General features: G+C 36.6%; 2 protein-coding genes across 4 annotated transcripts; both read left to right on the top strand.

The window, feature by feature from the left end:
- Positions 1 to 258: 258 nt before the first annotated feature.
- Positions 259 to 9991, top strand: LOC112944947 (fatty acyl-CoA hydrolase precursor, medium chain-like). Of its 2 annotated transcripts, XM_026036462.1 has the most exons (14): positions 259 to 883; positions 1002 to 1153; positions 1734 to 1938; positions 2345 to 2483; positions 2767 to 2900; positions 3395 to 3548; positions 3800 to 3901; positions 4724 to 4822; positions 5325 to 5465; positions 6550 to 6630; positions 6926 to 7073; positions 7801 to 7950; positions 9248 to 9320; positions 9469 to 9991. In XM_026036462.1, the coding sequence occupies exons 2-14, from the start codon at positions 1078 to 1080 to the stop codon at positions 9656 to 9658; spliced, it is 1692 nt and encodes a 563-aa protein (XP_025892247.1). In that variant the 5' UTR covers positions 259 to 883; positions 1002 to 1077; the 3' UTR covers positions 9659 to 9991. The 2 variants fall into 2 exon arrangements, with proteins under 2 accessions (XP_025892247.1, XP_025892246.1); XM_026036461.1 differs by having other exon boundaries at positions 259 to 1153.
- A 2135-nt stretch (positions 9992 to 12126) lies between these two features.
- Positions 12127 to 21452, top strand: LOC112944992 (fatty acyl-CoA hydrolase precursor, medium chain-like). Of its 2 annotated transcripts, XM_026036506.1 has the most exons (14): positions 12127 to 12296; positions 13046 to 13250; positions 14073 to 14217; positions 14599 to 14732; positions 15045 to 15198; positions 16153 to 16254; positions 17269 to 17373; positions 17503 to 17553; positions 17890 to 18030; positions 18111 to 18197; positions 19044 to 19191; positions 19394 to 19525; positions 19857 to 19929; positions 20273 to 21452. In XM_026036506.1, the coding sequence occupies exons 1-14, from the start codon at positions 12224 to 12226 to the stop codon at positions 20445 to 20447; spliced, it is 1725 nt and encodes a 574-aa protein (XP_025892291.1). In that variant the 5' UTR covers positions 12127 to 12223; the 3' UTR covers positions 20448 to 21452. The 2 variants fall into 2 exon arrangements, with proteins under 2 accessions (XP_025892291.1, XP_025892292.1); XM_026036507.1 differs by lacking the exon at positions 17503 to 17553.
- Positions 21453 to 23510: the final 2058 nt, after the last annotated feature.

The following is a 23510-nucleotide window of genomic DNA, read 5'->3' as shown; positions in this document are numbered from 1 at the left end:
ATGCAGATTAAAGATTGGTTGAACTAATTTCCTGTGAGTATTTAGATATTTGCTGTATCTAAATTGCTGTCTGTGAGCTGTCTATGAGCTAGGTCACAAGTAAAAGCTTGAGTGTAGTGGGGTAAGGGCAACTCCTGTAATTGCATTGTCAATACAGATAAATAAGCAGACATTTTCAAAAAAAAAAAAAAAAAAATCCTCAGTAACAGTTTTTTTAATTTATTTATTTCAAAGTAGCTCAATATTGTGAAACATCAGGGAGTTTAAACAGCTGTTCTCAGAGCACTTCAGAAGCTGTCTAAGTTTAGAAATGTGGTTCGGAGAAATCATCAGGTAAAATTAATATTTCAGTGTAATATATTTTGATACTGAGTTTTTCATTGCTAAGGTGAATACAAAATATGGACTAGCAATAAACACAGAAGTTTCTTAAAAATTCAAAGCCCCACTTCAGCAATTGTCGAACATTAATGGAATGTTTGCACTCCTAGTGATTCAAAGAAGACAGGCAAACTACCTGTTTCCTATTGTGCTCATTTGTCTTCTTGCAGATGATAAATTAATTTAAATTACTAATAAAATACAATTTATATAATTGCTGTTATATATAGTAGTACACTTGCTCACTGATAAATGGGGGAAACGTGCTTGATGGTACAGGCCTCTTAAGAACCAACAATTCTGATTTTCCTTATTGATACTATTTAGCTTTGCAGTGATGTCCAGTCCCAGTTCATTTTTCAGGAACTTAGACGCCAATAGCCCCGCAGCGCTTCAGTGTTTTGTTTGCTTGTAGGATTAAAAACAACTGCGGTTGGATCCTTTGTTGCCTTGGTTCTCAGGTGGTGCTGCTCGTTTTCGGCTCATCCATTCCCAGGGAGAGGTAGGGATTAGGTGCCTTCCAGGGAGAGACTGTGGTTGTGCTCGGCATCAAGTGCAGCTCTGAAAGTGCCTAGTGTAGTGTGTGTTCAAAGAGGATTTTAACTGTGTTCCTTACCCAGAGTCCAGTGAGCAGGGAGGGACCTTTGTACCTGTTTCTTCCGTGTGAAAACAGAAAATACTCAAACTCGGAAAAAAATGGCTCCTGAGAGCTGTCATCCTTTGCTTTGCACCCTGATCTGTAGTGTAGTGCTCAGCATTTGTGGAACAGAAGGTGAGATATAAAAATTCTTATTAATGATGAGGAAGTAACTGCTCTAAGAAGTTGTGGGGTAATAGTTTCCAAAGGGAGTACATCTCTCACAATTGTATTCCAGTATCAGATATCTGTATCTATAGAAGCCTGATGTGAAATGATGTACCTAGATGTACCTAAATAAGTGTAAAAATGTTTTTGTGGGTTGAAACCATTCCTGAAGATAAATCTATGGGGAAACTAATGAAAGGTTTTGTTTCTTAAAAGGTAAAAATCAAAACATTTATAAATTACCTAAATAATTTAGCTTGAATATCTTGTTGGATGATAAAATTAGAAAATGTTAATGATTCGGACAATTTTTGGTTACTCTGAAATTTGTTTAGAGCTATGTGTCTTGCACGGGGAGTAAGCCATGGTATTACCTGTCTCTGCTGTCGTTGGCAGAGGCAACCGTGGGAGTGTTTGGCAGGGGGAATTAGTCATTATTCAAAAGTAAAATGAAAACCATTTGAACAAAACTGAAAAGAACAAGATGAAAGATGATTCTTTTGACTTATAATCACAAGATGATTCTTTTGACTTACCTGTTGCTTAGGACAAAACAGCGCTGAGCCAGAAGTGACGATTGCACTTGGACGGCTCAAAGGGAAGCAAGTGAACGTGAAGGGAACAGACAGACTTGTAAATGTTTTCCTTGGAATTCCTTTTGCAAAAGCACCTGTTGGGTCCTTGAGGTTTTCACCACCTGAACCACCTGAAGCCTGGAATGATCTGAGAGATGCGACTTCCTACCCCCCTATGTGAGAGCTGCTTGATTCACTTGTGTATAGGACTTGTGCTTGTTCATTTGTCATATTTATCAGCGTTTGCAAGACTGATTTTCAGTGAGGAGCTTGGATGACTGGTAGTGAGTGCCCTAAACCACATGGAAATATTCTGTAAGAACTGTGTGATTAGGAAGGAGTTCCTAGGAATTTTCTTAATTTGGAAATCAAGTTTTCTCATTATACTGTGTTGAGATAATTCACATTTAAACATAAAAATAGAAAGCTGTGCTTTTACAGTTTTCACTTCTATGTGGGAGGAAGGTGTTTTGTTTTTTTTTTTTTCACCTCTGTTGCTGTCGCTGCAACATTTTTGTTGCACTGTTGCAGCATATCATTGCAGCTGTGTTACTAATACTTGTGTTTCATTTCATTTGTGAAGATGTCCTCAAGATCTGACAATACTAAAAAAAGTTGAAAAAAACTTTAAAGAAAAACACCCTCCATTCCAAACGTCTGAAGATTGTTTGTATCTGAATGTTTACAGCCCATCTGGTTCAGACACGAAGGACAAATTACCTGTAAGGAAATCTATTGTAGAAACTTCTGAGTGGTGCAAAATTACTTCTGGCTACTAAATCAGTGGGTAACTTTGAAAAATACAATGCTGCATTAGCAAAAACAATATTGTTATGTGAGATTCCAAGTCCACTGGCTTAAAATTCAGCTCCCAAGAATGTCAGTGTTTTCAAATTCCTCATTCTCTGTACTTTTCTGTCATTTTCAAATGAAATCTGCAAAGATATATATATATATATATATATATATATATATAAAAGTAAATCTCACTTTCTTTTCTTCAAGGTAATGGTATGGATCCATGGTGGCAATTTTATATTTGGTGGGGCTTCTAGGTATGATGGTTCTGCCCTTGCAGCCTATGAGAATATTGTCGTAGTAATAATTCAGTACAGGCTTGGACTTCTTGGATTCTTCAGGTAAGATGACCTGTTTCACTTCTTAATAATTAATTCATGATTTGCTTAAAAGATGGTTAGTTTTCTTTTTTAAATCAACTGAACTTCAACACTAGCTTCTCACTGGTAAAGTGCTTTAAATATATGTAGTTCCCTCATACAGGGACATGAGAACATTGAGTCAGGTCCTGAAGTTCAACTGTTTGCATTGTCCTTTCATTAAAAGCTGCTATTAAATCATTGGGCTTGTTTCGTTCTGTGCAGGGTGTTCCTTCTTACCATCTCCTTTGATCACTGGTGTGCAAAGCAAAAATTCATACAACATAAGGCTAGGAATCCATGTCTGTATGGATGAACAGTGATCTGGCTATGAAAGGCTTTAGGGTGGCAGGTTATGCAGTTCTGTAGCTGAATATGTCATAGATGGTGATGGGTTTTTTCTTTTTGTTGTTATCATGGTATTAGAGGAACTAATGGTCTTAATGAAAATTTGGCTTATATTGCTTCATTTTCAGTACTGGTGATGAACATGCTCGTGGAAACTGGGCATTTTTGGATCAAGTAGCAGCTCTTCGCTTTGTCCAAGAAAATATTCATCATTTTGGTGGAGATCCAGGATCTGTCACACTCTTTGGTGTATCAGCAGGATCTTGCTGTGTTTCTGCACATGTAGGCATGGAATAATTATACTAAAAAATGAAATCCCCAAAATCCTAAAAATCTTAAAAAACAACTCAGTGTCATGTTTAGCATGTAATCTGATTTTTCGATGTAATGATACATTGTGCCAGGTCAATACACTTCTCCTATAAGCACATAAAATTGTTTCCACACTGAATCTAGCAGTCCAGTTGGATAAAAAGTTATAAGACAAGGACTTTAGCATCAATAAATCTGTTTTGTTCTTCCCTTTTTGGCAGGTTTTATCTCCTTTGTCTAAGGGTTTATTTCATAAGGCAATATCAGAGAGTGGAATTATGTTTACCCCTGGTAAAGATTCACACATCTCAGCAGATCTTAAGGTAGGTTCATTTTTGCATTTTGAAGTCTCTATAACCCAAAATAAGACATTTCTTTTATCTGATACTTTGATTAAAAAAGGAGAAAATCTTATTGCATATTAGGCAATAAAGATAATTAATTCTTAAGATATATGCATATCAATAAGTACTGTGTTTCTTTGAATGACTCTATTTACTTACAGTCTTACCATGCTCTTTTGGTGTTAGGAATAGTCTACTTAGTTATGTAATAGTATCATGTGGGAGAACTTGATTATTTTCAAATATGAGCGTGTCCATGTCACCATATGTCTATTTCTGTGCACACTATCACTTATACAGTAGCTATGGAATTTAGTTTTGAATTTACTGTAAATGCTTAACTATAATCCAGAAAAGGCTTTCGGTTTTTATGGAGGGTCTATACCTGATATTAATTTCTTTTAAAAGAAAAGCTTTGAAATTAAATTCCTCTCTAAAAGTACATTTTCATTTATCTTCCTGAAACAGCAATCTAATAGTGTGAATCTTGCATAAGTGGATTCTGTGAGTTTTTTGCCTTACTTGATTTGTTTTACAACCTTGTATTGTTCCTATGGCAAGATTTGTTACATAAAATGAATGGCAGTATAGCGAGAAAAAAAAGTGCACAAAGATGATTTGAGTTAATGATGTAACAATCATTTTTATATTCAAGTAAAATGCCTGAAGACCTACCAAATTAATCTAAATCATCCCTTATATACAATTATTAATAATATTGTTTATAATAATTATATATATATAATTTCCTTAAAGAATATCTCATAACTTACAATTTGTAACTTTGTTAATAATTTTCAGAAAATTGCAAATACGTTTAAGTGTGAGGCAAACACTTCCCTCTCAATAATAAATTGCTTAAGAAACCAGGAAGCAAAGGACATAGTCTTTAAAAGTACGGTAGGTGAAACTTTACTTAATTACAGACTTATTGACATAATTGCAAAGCTTCAGCTCAGTGTCTGACCAGAGTTCCTAGCTGACTTGTTCCAAAGCTGTTTTTTAATTGGTGGTGGTGGTGGTGGGTTTTGTTTAGGTGGTTTTTTTTTTTTTTTTTTTTTTTTTTACAAAATACTTGCTAAATATTCAAGTAATTGCACAAAATTTCTCTTCAGAATTTTCAGCAAAGTGTGACAGTATGTGCAAAGTTTTGAGCAAGACTCAGGCATATGTATGCTTTAGTATCAATTAGAAACAGTGCAGAGTCAGGAACTCATTAAATTACTCTATAACATGCCCAAACCATAGACTTGTGCAAAACTATTAGGGTAGTTCTAGATTTTTATATGCCCTAATTTCTTTTTTCTTTGCACTTAGACCATTTAGTATAGATATTCTATCATATGATTTGAATGAAAAAGAAAAATACTATTAACCATTTAACTTTTTTTTCACCTTTCAGGAAATCCCGTTTCTACCCTTAGTTTTGGATGGAGTATTTCTTCATAAGTCATCTGAAGAGATATTATCTCGGAAAGAATTTAATGCAGTCCCATATATGATAGGAGTCACCAACAATGAATTTGGCTGGAATATTCGATCTGTAATTTAATGGCTATTCTTCACTCTTTTGAATGTGTATATTAACTGAGTCAGGCATCTCTGAGAAAAGTAGATGAGGGGTTTGCTGGTAGGAAACATTTGAAGAATGGCCAAAAGGCTTTGCATTGGTGGAAATGTAAGCAAGGTAAACTTTACTTGCATTACACTTGCATTTTTAAATGCTACATGCTTACATTTACAAATGCTACATACAAATGCATCATTTAGGTAGCTTGCCACTTACATTATTATGAACTTTGATAACTGTTACTTCTGTCATTTCCTCCTGTTCCTTTTTGTCTTGCAAAAAGAGCTATTATTTGAAGATCTGAGGTGGCAACAGGTTATGTAGAAAATGTGAATGTACCACTCATTCTCAGTGCATGGGTTTTCCCTTTCCCAGTGGAATTCCATGAATAACTCCAAAAAGGGACCAGTTGCTATACCATGCACAGAACTGTAGAGAGCGCATTTGTGCCCAGTCCCTTTCTTGTCCTCTTTTCATTTCTTAATGCTTATGTTCAGCATTTGCTCTGAATGTAAGTAACAAATGTATCCCTGGAAGTACTCAGGCTCAAAAGGAAAAGGTTCAATGAATCTTTTCTAATTTATTATCCATATAGAAGAGTCTTTTTATGTAATAACTGAAAAGCAGTTCCTTAAATGCCTTTTCAATGCCTTCCTTGGCATTTAAAAGACTCAAGCAGCTCAACCAGAGGCTGAGATATAGTGAGGCTGTCAATGGCTTTTAAAATCTGCTACGAAAAGGAAAATAAGCCTTTTTCATGAAGCTTTGCACTTCAGTTCTGCCCTAGTGCTTTGTGATTTCTTAGGTTTCTTAGAATTGTTTTAAGGATAAATCACTTGGCATGAATGGTTTATCAAGAAAGCCTTCACTGAGTAAATGTTTACTGCAGCAAACAGCATCTTCAGTAGAGCTGATGCATTGTACTACATTTCTGCATAGGACCTGGTGCTTTAAAAATAAATACTAGTAGTAAGAATGAGGTGGAAAAAGGTAGTTCCTATGTTAAAAATACTGAAGAAGTTGCACGGGTGTGACAACATTCTTGTTTTCTGTGCAGACATCAACAATGCCGGGTTTGAAGGAAGTGGGAAATAGAAAGTCAATCGCATCAACTTTGGAGATGCTGCGTCCAATGATAGTAAGAATTGTTTATATAATTTCATTTTAGATGTGAAATTCCTTTTTAAAGAATATACCAAACTTGCTAATTTTGATATTCTCTGATTTCCTACTTGAATGCTAGTATGTACTGCTATGTCTCAAAGTCATGATATATTTTGGGGACAGTCCCATCAAAGTTGACAGGACTACAGTGAGTGTACGGAGCTGCACAAAAATTTGATTGAGTGAGGTCTAGATTTTGGGAAATAATCTTTTCTTTCTAGACCTCTGGACCAAAATTTTTATGTTACAAATTTTACTTTTTCTCATAGGGTATATCATCAGAGCTTCTGCTTGTGGTAATGGATGAGTATCTAGGAGACACAGATGATCCTGCTGAACTACGGGACCGATTTTTGGACTTGCTGGGGGATCTAGCAGTTATTATACCATCCATAAAAACACTGAACTACCATAGGGGTGAGCTAATGAACACCAACTTTCTTTTTTAAAAAAAAAATATATATATATATATGTGTGTGTGTGTGTGCGCGCGCGCGCGTGTGTGTGTGTGTGTGTATCAAAATAGATACTTCTAACTTTGTGCTACATACTAGATCAAATGGTTTAGGCAAAAAATCCTGCCATGTCTAGGCAACCCTTCTTGAGATTCCAGATGGGACTTAAACTGAAAAGTGATTTTCAGGATTGGCCCAGGCAAGCGTGTATCCCCTTTTGCCTTTGTATGAGTATCTTGCGCTTGTGTTGACAATCAGACTATATCAAGAGTGTAGCACAATAATGTAGATAAATGTTTCCCAAATAAGTATAAAGATTTAAAAATTAAAACATATTCAAGTCATCTGGAATTTGTGCTTTGATACACCAATACTTGTGAGGTCAGCAACTCTATATTCTGGAGATCATCTCTTATTTAAGTGTAGACCAACCATGCCAAAATATTCAGAATTAGAAGATAATTGGATTTTATTTTGTTTTATGTAAAGCCTTCTTGTGGTGAATCTTTTATGATTTGTGTTAGTACTGTGAGTTCTTAATTTCCAATAAAAAATTTGACTATGCTGTTTGATAATTAATGTGCAGTGTGATCTATAAAGCTTTGGGCACATTTAGAGTAATATTTTTGGGAAGCTGATGCCAGAAATAATAAATACGATTCTACCTCTGCAAATATTTTATCTTCCAGAGTCAGGAGCTCCAACCTACTTGTTTGAATATCAACATCGGCCAACTTTATACTGGGATAATAAACCAGATTATGTGAAAGCTGATCATGGAGATGAAGTTAGCTTTGTCTTTGGAGGACCATTTCTGGCTGGTGACATCCGCCTGCGCGGTAGGGAATGGAATCTTTAGTGTTTATTTATCAATTACTTTAATAATAATGATAATATTGTATTCAACAGTACTAGCTTCATTTTAATGAGCCCAAAGTACATATATTAGAATTAAGACTAAAGTATAACCCTTTCTTCTGTCCATATTTACTTAACATTAATTTACTGTGCTTGCTATCCTTTACCATGTACAGCTTGCTGTTTCTGAAGCACAGTAAGTTTCCCGTGTTTTAAACTTTTTTTCAATATTAAATTTGCTAGAAAACATTGCTTCCATTATTTCAACACTATTCATGAATCTGCTGAATACCTTTGTCTGAAAAATAAATTGAGGGAAAGATCAATGAGGGATTAGTAGAGTTCTGAGGGAGCAGAAAATCTAGACTTTCTTCTTTACCCAAGGAATTTAAGCTACTATCTCTTCCTTTTAAGGAAATACCACTGGGCATCCCACTCCCAAGAGTGAGGGCACTGTCATTTTGCTAATAGTGTTACAGCTTGTGTTAATCAACAAAAAAATAAAAAAGGATGGAATTCCAATGTTTCATCTTCTGCTTGAGGATCTAATAGTTAGGTTTTTCTCCCATTGCCATGTTATATTTAAGCATTTTGTTCAAAATGGAACTAGTCCAACAAGGGTTAAGGAAAATTTCCTTTGCCTTGGCAGTTTGGGTATTTGCTTTGGATTTTGGAACTGTGGCATTTCTTTCCTTCAGGCAGAACCCCACCTTGCTACAGTCCTAGTGAGAGTGAACGATTAGATAAAAGCATCCACAACCTGGGCAGTATTATGAATCCAATGCTTTTGCTTTAAGTACCTAAACTGAAAATAGTCTGAGTATTTCAGTTCACAAGAAACAAATTTGGCGCAGTTCTTATTTTGGTAAAGAAACATGGAAATTCTATTTACTTTAAGTATTCCACAGTCAGTTTCAAAGACCAAGTAAATAAAATGATTTTCTTTTACTCTAGTGAACTTTGGAGTAGTCCAACCATCTTATAAAGTCATTCATTAATCAGTGTTTCATTTTTGTGCTACACTAGAGAGTACTATGTATGCTCTTTATTTTCTATTTTTCTAGAGTTTGAAAACATAAGAATAGCAACTATTTTCTTGATGTATTAAAGTGTATGTATAAATAATAAATATACTCTAACTTATTTCAGTTATTTTTGTTTTAACCAGTAAGCTGTGTGAAGAATAGCGCATTCATGAACTGAAATGCTACTTCTATAGCAGAAATGTTTTGATTTCTGCCACCAGTAATAATAATAATTTTGTATTTTGTCTTTCAGATGAAGTTACAGAGGAAGAAAAGAACCTTAGTAGAACTCTGATGAAGTACTGGGCTAACTTTGCTCGAAATGGGTGAGAATAATGAGACTCATGACACACAAAAAAGTATTTTAGCTGGGTTGTGCTGTCTCTATAGTGAGTTGGCTGTTTTGTTGATTGACACTTAACTTCCCCAGCAGACTGAAAAGAGCATTCACTCTTTCTTTCTTCTTGTTTCCAGAAATCCAAATGGGGAAGGTTTGGTTGAATGGCCATCTTACAACCTAAATGAAGAATACTTAGAGATAAATTTAAAACAAAAGAAAGCCAGTAAACTGAAAGAAAAGAAGGTAGACTTCTGGAGAAAGGTGATATTTGAAAAGATCAATAGTGAAAAAACAGAAAACAGGAAGGTTAATTCAGAGTTATAGTTTACAGACTAAACCTATGCACAATAGGCATACTGTTATGCCTATTAATTATGTATTAGGTAATTATGCCTATTAATTACATATTAATTCCTGTTATGCCAAATTAATTACGTAAAATATTTTTGAGGATAAAATAATGTTTCTCTTCCTTTTTCTTTCCCCTTGTCACATTTACAAATATTCACCATAATGATTTCTATTGAGCTGTTTCCATTTTGTGATCCTGGGTTCATGTCCACATTAGAACTCTCATTTATTAAAAGTAGTTACCAGGTTTCTCTCCTACTTGGGTTTTATATGTCTTTCCTATGACTGAAGACAGAATATAGCAGCAACATTGTTTTAATATAATGAAATCAATAAAGACCTGATTTGCAAATAAAACTGTCTTCTTGATCTCAGATGTTCAAGTGTATCGATGGTTATTCAAGTGTATCAGTCATGGTACAAGAGCACTGCTCCAAGTCACTTACAGAAATGCACTTTGCGAAATTTACTGAAACAAAAAAAAATGTTTCGTAAATCAGTTCCACTTCCGAATGTGTCAGGGCTCAATGTTTTTCTGACTGATCAGTGCTGGAATTAAGACTTCTCTCAGCCGTTAGAAAAGGGGGAACAACTACCTTTTTTTTTTTTTTTTTTTTCCCTTTTTAATTAGTGCTGGAATTAAGACTTCTCTCAACCGTTAGAAAAGGGGGAACTACTACCCTTTTTTTTTAAAAAAAAAAAAATTTACAACATTGTAGTAATATTAATTCCACACTCTCTGTTTTTTTTCCGTTTTGTTTGTTAGGTTCTCTGTTTGCACATGATCACAATCTTTCATTGCTAACACCGCAAAGAGTCCAGAATTGTTCCAATACCGTTTTCAGCTGATGGGTATTTGGATAAGCAAGAACAAGTCACTTTCTCTCACTTTGCTTACAGGAAACTTTGTTGCATAGATGAAGATACATTAACAATAAAGAATTCAATTCTTCAAAAATAGTACCAGAGGGGGAAGGAGAAAAAAAAAAAAAAAGTAAGTCTCAGGCTGGTGTCCTGATGCCTCTCAGAGACACCAGTAAGAATTCTGCAAACAAATTATTGTCCACACTGATTTCTTGGAAGTTCCACTTTATCATATTTTTCCATTTGCCAGTGTATAAGCTCTAAGCACAGAAGCTAATTAAGTAAAGCTATTCAGTATGTGTTTAACATATATATATGAAGCTACCTGCCACCAATTTACTTTGAGCAATCTAGTTTAAGGCTTGCTTGTATTTACTTACATGAGCTGCAAGTCATTCCTGTGCAGATGTTTTGGAAAAGCCAGGATTAAGGAATTTCTTCAGGGTACATTAGTACAGCACACAGGACTGCTACATGCTTAAAACCTGTACTCAGCTAGTTTCATGACTGGGGATCTTCAGGGGACACGTAGCAGAAAACAAATGTGCAGCTAGTAAAAAAAATCCATAGCGATTATGCTTCTGATGACTGGGAATTCTCATGTTACAAAGTTACAAAACATGAGACTTTCTGGGGCAAGAGCCACTGAGCCTTGCCAGAAACAGGGGCAGAGGCCAAGGTTTACAAAGGGAAACTTGCAGAGAAAACATGACCAAGTAGTGACATAAGCAGATAGATGATTTTTTTTTCTATTATTTTCTATCTTTTCTATTCAGGTATCCTTTTTTTTTTTCTTTTTAATCTCACACCCCTATGATAAATGGGACTCAAATGTGACACAGAAGTTTTTTTTTAAATCCTGTCAACTTTATGGAGGGATTTAAATGTGTAATTGCTATCCAAATATTTGAAAATAGCTCCCAAACATTATTAAGCTTCACTTCAGAATATGGCAGACCTCTTGTTTTGCATTAGATAACAAACAAACAGTCCTGGACTCATCAGACTGAGCGGCAGGTAGAGTATCCACCCTGCAGGAATAGCTAAGATTCTTATGATACAACTTTTGATATAAAATAGTCTTCTTTTGTGACATGAAAAATCCTTCACTTCAGGAAAAGCTTTTTTTTTTTTTTTTTTTTTTCAGGACTAGCATTCTGCATTTTTGTTCTCTATTGCTTTGTTATATGACGTTTATATTGAGATATTAATACTGAAACGAATGAAATAAATGTTATAAATAATTTTATTCCACAGTCTCTTCACTGAGTAGCAGGAGTTAGTTGCTAACTTAATTGTCCTACTGTGATTGGCAAAGATCTATTTACGGCAGCAGGAAGAAAGCCCAGGCGTTATGGAAGACTGTCTTCAGAGCATTTAAAAGACAGTAGCTGATGCCCGAGTTCGTGTACGATGTTGGAGGGCTGGGGACGGTGAGCGCGCAGTCCAGGGGACACAGGGGGGCTCTGGCTGCCGCTCGCGGGGAGCTGCTGTGCGCATCCCGGGAGGAGTGGCTTGTAGTCCTGGACACTTGTTCCGCCTGCTCACAGCTAGTGCTGGGTCACAGCCCAGCCGTTGCTTTTCCTAATCGCTGTTTGCTTTGCATAACGTTTATACTTCACCGAGTATATAAGACAGCAAGCTGAGGAGGTGAATGTGTGACTAGCCTGAAAAATGGCAGTTGGGAAGAAAACACTGCTGCTGTCCCTGATTGTGGCCACCAGTGTCGCAGCTCTTGTAGTTACTGGTAAGTTTCAAAAATGTTGCCTTATTTTAGGAGATAGGACATGTGCACAGCCTGCTCTTTCTAGGGAATTCCAGCCTTGTTGGAGGACCAGGGTACTTGGTATTGCTCTACAGATAACTTGGGTGGCAGATAACCTTTTCTTTTTGCTGACCTGTTTTCAGACATTTGCCTTACTTGCCTTTTTCACAAACAGTGAAATCAAATTCCTACCCCAAAATCCACTCTGTTGAGGTAAAGAGCAACATGTCACATTTTTCAGTTTTCATGCCGCTTTTGAAATGCATCTTACCTAAATGTTAAAAAAAAAAAAGTATACAGTGCTATTTTGGGGAATATTGTTTTCTTTTTCTTTTTTCTTTTTTTTTTTTTTACTGTACAATCAAGAGTCCCAAATGTATTTTGTGTATTCAAGGATTTTTGATTTTTTTCTTAAGAAAGAAAAGCTTTTTCTTGCTGAGAGCAATCTATTGAAGTTTTGAATAATAACTTAGGTCCAAAGGATTAAGAGCTCTATGTAGTTATCAGTGTGTGCGACCATTAAAATAAAACTGAGAGGTTTTACATACAAAAACAATCAGAATGAAGGCTGAAATGTTGGTTGTTCTGATTCATGTACTTGTTGAAGTCTTATGTATGAAAATGAGTTGTTTAAGCAAACCGAATGTGCATATTTAAGAAGCTAAAGCTCTTAGAAATGTGTCAATTGCTTATAAATGCTTACAAAATTACTCCTGATTTTGTGCACATAGGTGAAAACACAGACCAACCAGAAGTGGTGACGAAATATGGGAAAATCAGAGGGAACCGAGTCACAGTAAATGCAGCCAAGAGGAGTGTTGATGTCTTTTTGGGACTCCCCTTTGCTAAGCCTCCGGTTGGACCACTGAGGTTTTCTGAGCCCAAGTCGCCTGAGCCATGGGAGGGTGTCAGAAATGCCACTTCCTACCCACCAATGTAAGTTAACCACAAAACTACCCATCTTTTTGATGATTTTATATTACGTGCCACTCTAGGGCACTGATACACAAGGCAATGGAAAGGGACAATGAGAAACTTTATAGTGCCATCTCAATGCTACTTGCACTTGTTTTACAATGAATGCATTTTTAAAAATTATAGGTTTTTTTTTTCTTCTTTCTGAAACCTATCTAATAGGTTTCAGTGATTAAACTAGTAAGGACAAGCACTTGATCAATACTGTTGTGCTTTGGGGACATTCAGTCATTACTTAGTAATTTTTATGAACCTTGTAAATTCAGAGCAAAACCAAAAAGGAGCTATGAAATGTTAGAATAACGTGTTGGTGAAGTGTCTAGTGAGTCACATGCTCCAGAGGATACATGCGAAACACATCACTTCTACTGTACTGTACTGTAAGCATCTTACTCCAGTTAGTGCCCTCCATTAGCCTAAAACCTACATGTAGAACATAAAAAAAACCCTATATAAGATGCAAAATAATTCATTTGTATTTTGACTGAATTTCCTTATGGTGATATCTATTTGCAGATAGATTTCTGCAGTATGTTGATTCATGCTAAGTTACAACTTCATCTCACTGTTCTACTCTTTACAATGGATGTATTTTACAAAGCTTGTTAAAGACTTGTCTGACTGGCAGCACAAGGAAGAAAATATATTAAAAATGTTTTGTTTTCTGTTGCCAACAGAAAAACAGAGAATGTACTAGGGATTGATTACTGGTTTGTACTTTATAGAGGAAGACAGTTGGAAGTTTTAGTTATTTTTACTGCTTGTTATTTTTTACTTATTCAGGTGTCCACAGGATAAAGCACAAGGACAGTTTTTTTCAGACTATATTACTAATCGAAAAGAAAAAGTTCCTCTCGATATGTCTGAAGACTGCTTATACCTAAATGTGTATACACCCAGCGGTGCTGAAGAACAGGAGAAGCTACCGGTAAACAAAGTTGCTATAAAATCTCGACAAACCTGATTGCCTTTGTGACCTCATAGAACAAGTTAAGCTTAAAATTTCTAAAAGTTTCCCAAAGATTAAACTTTGCTTGATTTAGAGTAAGTCAAATGCTTGATTTCTTCTGAAAAGTCAGTGACATGATTCAAAGGTTTAATAAAATGAATACCATTTTATAAACCTGCAGATCTCATATTTAAAGAAATCTATCATTTGTGAAATGCGGTGTGAAAGACTTGAGAGTGAAATGGCATAAAATATTTTATTTTGTTTTATACTTAGTTTGTCAGAAAAGAACCTCTCATCTGTACTTCATTGTTAGTTTATGTTTCTCTTTCTTTAAAAAAAAAAAAAATTCCTTTTCAGGTCTTTGTATGGATCCACGGAGGTGGATTAGTTTTTGGAGCAGCTTCATCGTATGACGGTTCAGCATTAGCAGCCTTTGACAACGTGGTAGTTGTAACAATTCAGTACAGATTAGGTATTCTTGGATATTTTAGGTAAGTGATTCTATCCTAGTTTTTGCTAAGTGATTTCCAAATTAAGTTCTAAAAATGATTTAAAACTATACAATTCTAATTACATAGAGAAGATTTGAGAGCAACACAAGAGTCTCAAGTCAAATTCAGAATCTGTTCTTTTTTGATAGCTAGACTTATCTGAACCCTTCCTGAGCCATTTCTCATTCAGTTATGTAGAGAGGTTCTTTGGCAGCTGATTTCTTTTACCAGATTGTATTTATCTCCACTTTTTCTTTCATCAGGCATTTAAACAAAACTCTTTTTTATTTTTATTTTATTGTTTTTTTCCAGCACTGGTGATGAGCATGCACAGGGCAACTGGGGTTATTTGGATCAAGTAGCAGCTCTTCAATGGATTCAGGAAAATATCATAAAATTTGGAGGAAATCCAGAATCTGTCACTATTGCTGGAGAGTCTGCAGGAGGAATCAGCGTTTCTGCTCTTGTAAGTTCACAGAAATCATTAATCACTCAAAAAAAAAAAAAATACAATTCATGCTCATTTTTAGTATCTGCAAGAAAAGTCAGGGAGACAGAAGTGATGGTTTTGTAATATATTTATATCGTACTATCTTATGGATCACTTCAGTCTATAAGACAATGTGATATAAATGCAGCTTCTGACTGATGAAAATGGTCTATACCCAAATCTTCTTGTTCAGATCCCACATGTTGTTTCTCATCTACTAATCTGAATTCTGTGGGGTTTTGAGGCCTTTTTTTTTTTTAAGAATTTTTGAAAACAAAATTTATCCTTGTGAGAAAAGTCCTTTCAAAGGATGCCGTATTGCCCATTTCCTGTATGTCGACAGACAGTCACGCAGTTACTCAAAGTGATTAATTGTGATCGTGTCTGAACTAGATGTGCATTTTGCAACCATGTGTTGATGTAAAATTTGTAATCAGTACTGAGCACATTTGAGGTGCATTTAAGATTAAGTAGTTCTTCTTCAAACTCTCACAATTTGATACAGATGCATAATAAAACCTTGTTTCAGTGACACTTATGTGTTAATAGTAATTTCTCTTTGCTAACCTCCTGCCCTCTAGCAAATATTGTGGCTGTGCTGCAGCACAGTTATAAAGAACTACCTGAGGCACAGTCATTTTCAATCCATATCTGGCTCACAATGTAATTCCATAAAATCTTGGAAACAGGCTGCTATGGGAGGGGAAAGGACAGGCGTGAACTCTTGAACCTGATTGTTGCCACAGCCCTTTGCGTAACTGAACAATGATCGAAGTCTACAAAACATTTGTTCTTGTGACATTTTTCTTCAAAATATCTTAAGAATTAGTTTCTGATACTCTAAGTCAGTGGTCAGAACATAATGCTTGCCATACTTGAAATGTATGTATAGCACTTGTCATACTTGAAATGCCTTTTCTTGTTTTTCAGGTCCTCTCTCCTCTGGCAAAGGGCTTGTTCCATAAGGCCATCTCAGAGAGTGGTACCGCGATCAGGAATTTGTTCACTGACGATCCTGAGCAGCAAGCACAGGTGTGCACTTTGTGGTATTTTTAAGTATGTTCCTTATGGTTTTGCACATTATAAACTGTTTATTCAAAAGGTGGAACTAGATTGTTTTCCTATGAAACCACAACTACAGTCACTAAAGACAGCATTTCTATATGCAGATAAGAAGTACATGTTTAAAAATCTTTTGCTTTTGAAATACCCAGATATCCACAACATATGCCTAAGAGAAAGCCAAAGAGTAAGCAAGTAGAGAAAGAAGGCAGGGAAAAAGCCTCAAGTGCAAAGAAATTCATTACATGGTCTTCAGGAAAAACTGGACACAAATGTTTGACTGTAACATTGTGGCAGGCTGTAAATACTTTATCCTCCCCATTTGATTTCTGTCATATTCAAAGAAACCAGTTTTTCCATTTTCTTCAAATTCAGTTCATGATTGATTACATGAAAGAAGAGTTCATTTCAGCCCTGCAGTCTTCACCTATAAGAAACAACTTTCAGGAACCTAGATTTGCTAAACCAGAATGTATTAAAAAAAAAAAAAAAAAGAAGGCAACGCTATACTGATCTCTATCACTGTAATGACAGATGAAAAATTACGTTATTCCACCCCAAAAAAAACCTGTGCATCATTAAGAAGATGCAGAGTGCTCTGTATTACCATCTACTTGGTTGTATTCTGAGTATGGGGCACTAATTCCTGTATGTCCTCCTGCCTTCTCTGCCAGCATACTGTTTGCAAGGGTGACACACCTTGTCCTTTATCAGAATATTTTAGAGGAGTATGTTCTGGTCTTTCTGCTTGGCCCGCAGTGTGAAGGGTTATGAAGGCTTCTCTGTGCTTGCCTCTGGTGTTGGAACAAGTCTGGCTCTGACAAGTCCTTGCTGAGAAGTTTAGATACCTTCCCCACCTCCTTGCAGGAGTCTCAGAATCAGTGCCAATTACAGCCTTCTGCAAGAAGGATAATGATAAGAATATGGATTATCAGTGAAAGACAATGAAAAAGTGACTGTACTGTTTGGTTTTATTGTTTGCAGGCAATTGCTACGGCAGCTGATTGCCAGACATCCAGTTCAGCTGCATTGGTTAAGTGCTTGAGAAACAAAACGGAGAAAGAGATGGAAGAGATAACTCTAAAAATGGTAGATGAAATTCTGCTCTACATTTGAGTGACACTTCACATGTTACTGTCGAAGTTTTCATAAATACACTGTTTGTTGTAACACTAGGGGAACTTGAAGAGAATGTAACATCTTCTTGAACTTTTGCAGGAAATGACAACACTGAGGCTATGCCGTTCCTCACTTGAAAAATGTGAACAGGTTACTTCCCTCTTTTTCTATATGGGCTTTGAGCTGCTTGTGTTTTGGTGTCACACTCTAGCATGGAAAGAATAATGGTGTATGAAGTGTCACAATTCCACCTAGAAAACCTAAACATTTAATACCATGTGTATAAGGTCAAACTCAAACCTTCTACCACTGACTTCCTAGTTCCTTTGCAATCTTGGCACAGAAATTTTCCTTCCTTGCTCCACACATCCATAATAGGATTGAACCAAATAAGAAGAAACGTAAGCTGAGCAACATCCCCTACATTTCATGACTATTCAAAATGTAATTTTAATAGTATTAATTGAACTTTTCTTTCTTTTGCAGGCTCCCTTGTTCATCAGTGCATCTGTGGATGGTGTATTTCTTCCTAAGACTCCCAAGCAATTACTATCTGAAAAAGCAATTAATGCAGTCCCATATATAATTGGTGTAAATAACTGTGAGTTTGGATGGATACTTCCTAAAGTAAGAGACTTACAATGGTTCTCCTTATATATCATTTTGTCAGTTTAAGACTTCCTATTCCATACATATCCTTTCTGCAGTTAATGAAATTTCCTGATATTGCCGAAGGTGTGGACAGAGATGAAGCACGTTACCTTTTACAGAGCGTCTTAGGATTGACTTCAAAAGTAAGAGACTATTTCAAGAATAATCTAATGCTGCTTTTTTACTGAGCTGATGCTGTTTGTAATCTTGGAGTGGTATATTTTAGAGGTAAACTTTGTGGTGTGTGACGGCTTCCTACTGTGGAAGCCTTAATTCTCAAATGAGCAGCCAACATGGCTCTAATTTCTATTGTCCCTAGCAAGCGATTAACACAGAAAATATATTCCTAAATGCTCCATCTTTTATAAAAGGAGTTATGCAGAAATCCAGGAGTGATACCTTGAGATGTTGAAAATGGCACTGAGAAATCTAGGCTTAGGCATCTTTATTTTTGGCTCCTGTAACTTGAAAAGGTCTTAGCTTTCTGCTCCTCGATGCCATCCTGAAACTACTGAATATAGAAAAATCTACATAATAGGCTGTAGCTCCATAGCTCTTGCATATACTTGCAGTGGATCATTCAGAGTCACAACTATCTGACATAAGCTTGGGACAGTAGAGCCCACATTTGTTCCAGAAGGGTTTAACTATGGCCATCTATAATAATAACTGAATTTTATGGAATCCATCAGGATTTCTTTCATGTTAGTTATTTCCAGAGAAAGGAGAATTGGCTACTATAATGTGTTCATCAGCATCACTGAGTGATATCTGTCTAAACATGCTGGAGAGGATTCTTTGTAATGTTGCCCATCTCTTTCCCTGAGAGAATATCTGGTAATTGTGTGATTCCCAGTTCTGAGCTCTGAGTTCCTCCCCCACAGCACAACTGGGATTTTTTTTTTTTCTGAAAAGAAGTTAGTGTTAATGCTGCTATTCCTTTTTATGTTCATCATCACTAAAAGAAATATCTTTTCTGTTCACTTTAGAGTGTTACTGCTGAGGTCGTCGATGTGATATATAAGGAATACATAGGGGATATAGAGGACCGCATTAAGGTGCGAGATGCATTTCTGGATGCATTAGCAGATGCTTTCTTTGTTTTTTCAGCCATTGAAGTAGCCAGATATCACAGAGGTGAGTCTCTATTTCAGCACCTCAGCATGGGGAAATGTAGAACTCCATTCTAGGGTGGGTTTGGAAATAGTATGCATCACGCTTCGTTATCAAAAGAACAGATTTGTTTTCGTCCTACCAAAATAGCTTCTGCCATTATTATCTTTAATGGCAGGTATTTTTCAGCAATAGTAGTGGTACTCTTCTTTCTGTTTTCTTTTAGATGCTGGCCACCCAGTCTACTTTTATGAATTTCAGCATCGATCCAGTTCAACTATAGGTGTTATACCACAGTTTGTAAAAGCTGACCATACAGATGAGATTGCCTTTGTCTTTGGAAGGCCATTTTTAGCTGGTGATGTATCTAAGCTTGCAAAACAATTCTTTTTTAAGGCATCATTATTAGCAGTAGTTTTATTTTCTTGAATGCTTTTAGAATAGAATTTGCTTTCAGAAATGTAAGAATAAAAATATTACTTTTCCATGTTTTATTGTCCCTTTTTAAGAAATAGCTCCTTTTCATGAAATCCATCATTTGCAGTTATATCCTAGAGTCTCAACCTCTCATAGCTCTGAGTAGCAAGTAGAACTGGTTATAGTTTATTGGAATTAAGTACATAGTTTATTGGAATTAAGTGCTTTATTACTTGTTTTCTAATGCTGGAATTTCTTCTCTTACTTTTCAGGAAATGCTACAGAAGAAGAAGATAAGCTTAGCCGAACGGTTATGAGATACTGGACTAACTTTGCTAGAAATGGGTGAGAATGAGAGTGCTAATTACATCTGAAGTTTTACCTGTGCTGTCTGAAACATGTTAACCATATATGGCGGTTTCACAAATTCTGCAGGATTTAAGATAAATACTGAAAATTGATCATATTCCTAACAATTCCAAGAAAAAAACTTTGAAATGAACCTGACTACCAAAAGAAAAGTTCTATTACTCCATCTAGTTCCAAAACTCTAATGGCAATTTTGCTATTCCACTGCAGATATTAAAATCACATAATCTGGGCTCCTGTTGATTTTCTGAAACAGAGCCTGAGCAGTTAGAAGACAACTGACAGGCTAGTAGCTAACTTTTCATTATGCTCTTTCCAGAAATCCTAATGGAGAAGGCTTGGAGCACTGGCCTCAGTATGATCTGGATGAGAAATACCTGGAAATAGACATAAAGCAAAAGGAAGCCACGAAATTGAAAGAACACAAAATGAAATTTTGGGAACAGATGATGAAACCAACCACAGAAAGGAAAGCAGAGCACACAGATTTGTAACTGTGACAGGAGATGTGATTTGCTTTTAAAATCTGAAGCAAAGCCAAACCAAATCAGTTTGTCAGAATGCAGAATTTAATAGTGAGTTAGAAACTGAATATTATGTAATTTGGTGTCATGATCACACTGATAGGAAAGAATCAAGGGAAATCTGGAAAGTTCTTGAGACTAAAAATCAATATTTAATGAAGGAAGTGGGGAACATTCAAAACTTTACAATTCTGGAAGGGGGTTATGGTAATGTCTATTTATGATTGAGTAAAAATGTCCACATACAAAATGTTACTGTTGCTTGCTATTTCCTTGGGTGGTTTTAGCACACTTGCAGTCTCAAAATACCTGAAGTTCCATTTCCTGTTTACTGCAATAAATGGTCCGTTTGGAGAGCTGCATACAATCAACATAACGCAAGGAAGAGTTGCTTTCTGACCCTTCTGTATGTTATGCCTTGGTTAAATTACACCCAGAAAGTGAAAACTGGACTCAGTTTATTTCTTCACCCCAAAGGTTTCAGATCTAAGTTTTCCTGCTTTCTGTAGCTAGACCTGCATCTTGAGGTTCTCAAGCTTTCATGGTCTGTCCTGTGGTGTGATTTTCTGTTCCTTCCTCCCTGGCAAAGAATTCGCAATTCATTGGCCAGAGGAAGGAAGCACTGCTGACAAGGCAGCCACGCATCAAGGCGGAGCGGAGAGGAAAGAAAAACGTTGTTCAGCGCTGGCTGCTTGCTCAGTGCATGGGCCCGCAGAGGGAAGGCAGATGTGAAGTGTTGCATCAGTGTAGGCACTTAAAGAACTATGGGGTCAAACCGGGCTCGTCCAGTGTTGGCCAATTCCCCGCCTGGAGGATTTTGGCCTACATACTGTGACAAAGTCTGCCTTAATGTTTAATCTCTGTATTTTCTGTAGATCTTGGTCTGTTTTGTCAAATCAGTCTACATTCTGCTAAACTGCATTTGGGCAGAGGAGGAACTTGTTTATAATCTCAAATGTAATTAAACTATGATCATATCCACTATCTCCAAAAGCAGCAGCCTAATCTACTTAATAAACATAAAATACAGGCTTCTCATTCTTACATCCCTCTAATCTTGTGAAGTTTTTGCCTCCTGCTAGCATTAAATGGTTTACCTTCTTGACCCTTTATTTTCTACACAAGGTACATGATCTCACTAGCAATGACACAGCAGATTACATGGTAGTCTCCCACTCAGCTGAACCATGGGAAAGCTCAGCTAAAGGCATTTGCCATCTCTTGTGTTTTATGAATTACAGATTTTTAAGGGTGCTTTCACATAAGCTCTAAACATGACTTTGATTTAAACTCTGATGAGCTACTTCATGCTAAGTCCATGTTTACTGTTTTTCAGTCATTCTAGATTTGCTTTGCTTTAAAATAATAGGCCTGTTTCAGCATGTCTCTCCAGAGCTTGTTTATCTAGTATATGATGAGTATGTAAAGAACTTGCAGGACCATGCAGAAATGTGAGATGTTTTTCTTGAGGCATGAGGAGATGCAGTATTTGTTTTTCCAGCCTTTGAAACAGTTAGATATCAGAGTTGAGCCACTAACTCAGTTAAGCTTCATAAAAATACCTGAACTAAGCACATAAAGCAAAGCCCAAGAATGAACCTCCTCAATGTTTCTGTTACCCTAACTCCTCAGCATGTTTTCAGCCCATGTCTCCTTCAAGATATCCTGAAGTTATCCTTGGAACAATGCATAAGCCTGCATCTATCTTTCAGGAATATTAAAACTGCTGACTAGTCCCAACACCTGAAATTCTCCTGGCAAAGCTGAGGCACTGGTCCCCAAACCTCTAGCACTGCGTAACAGGAAGTTAAAAATAACGTCAAGAGGAGGCAACATGTGTCTGAATTTGTTTCAGCTGACTTCTGTCACCACTGAAGTCTTCAGCATTGAAGTCCACAGGACACTGAAGGTTGGGAATCATTTTTAAAGAACTCAAAATGTACAGCAGAGAAAGTAGAGCCTTATATGGCAGAAAGAGAATGAATACAAATGCCCACAATGAACATAACACAGGGCAAGTGTCTGGAGAGTCTGGTCTTCTACACAGGTTTTAGGTATTATCTGCTTCACAGTTCAGCCCCGGGTAGGTCCCTGATGGTGGTAATGGCACCAGCTCTGTGTCAGGGTCTGCTAACATATGAAGAATTCCCTTCTGTTAATCTTTGAGAATACAGTGTTCTCCTAACTCAAATTTGCAGGTAGTATGATGGTCCTTTCACCCAAATGTTATTACTGCAGCTCTTGATTTAAGTATATATTTTTCAGTTCTATTATTACCAGTATTATTTAGTTTTTATTTGTCTATTAGATACTAATAATTCAATGCTGATAACAACTTTTATGACACTCAACATGGGCCAAGTTCAACAAAGTATGCAGGACCAATAAAAGCCGACTATATAGATAACACTGGCTTTGTACTTTGAAAACCTTTCTTGGCAAGCAATTTGTGATTGCTAAATCGTTTGTATACCCACTGTCAGCACTGGTAAGATAAAAAGCATTTCTAGTTGCATAAGAAATTTTAGTTTTCCTATATAATAGTGGACTTTATGTCACATCTTGCATCTGGAGTCAGTTCTGAAGCCCATATTCACGCAAAGTTTCTTCCTAAAAGTCATTGAAAAACAGAAAAGAAAGGATACTCTACATGATTGTTCATCTTGCTCTCACCCTGCCCTTCCCTCCTCTCCTGCCTTGGGAATGCTGCCCAGGAGGAAGTTTAAATTTGCAGAGTCACGATGCAGTACTGGGCTAACTTTGATTGAAACAGGTAAGATTGCACTGATCTACCTAAATACCATCTCTGAGATAAAAACTTAGGCTTAGTAAGGGGGATATTTCATAGCCTTGCCTTAGACTAACAGCTGTGGGCAGCTCGACTGCCTGGAGATAAAGAGAGCTACGTTTTAAACGCTTTGCCACGTATTGAGCGCAGTTCCAGTCGAGCTGCTGACTTGCACTTAACGTTAACGGCTTCCTCCCGTACAAAATGGCGCCCGGCGGGGGCGGCGCGGGCCCCGCCCATCCCCG

The sequence above is a fragment of the Nothoprocta perdicaria genome, unplaced genomic scaffold, assembly GCF_003342845.1.
Source record: "Nothoprocta perdicaria isolate Ctin4 unplaced genomic scaffold, notPer1 scaffold_18, whole genome shotgun sequence".
Classification (NCBI taxonomy): domain Eukaryota; kingdom Metazoa; phylum Chordata; class Aves; order Tinamiformes; family Tinamidae; genus Nothoprocta; species Nothoprocta perdicaria.
This window is presented reverse-complemented; position numbering and strand designations above follow the sequence as displayed.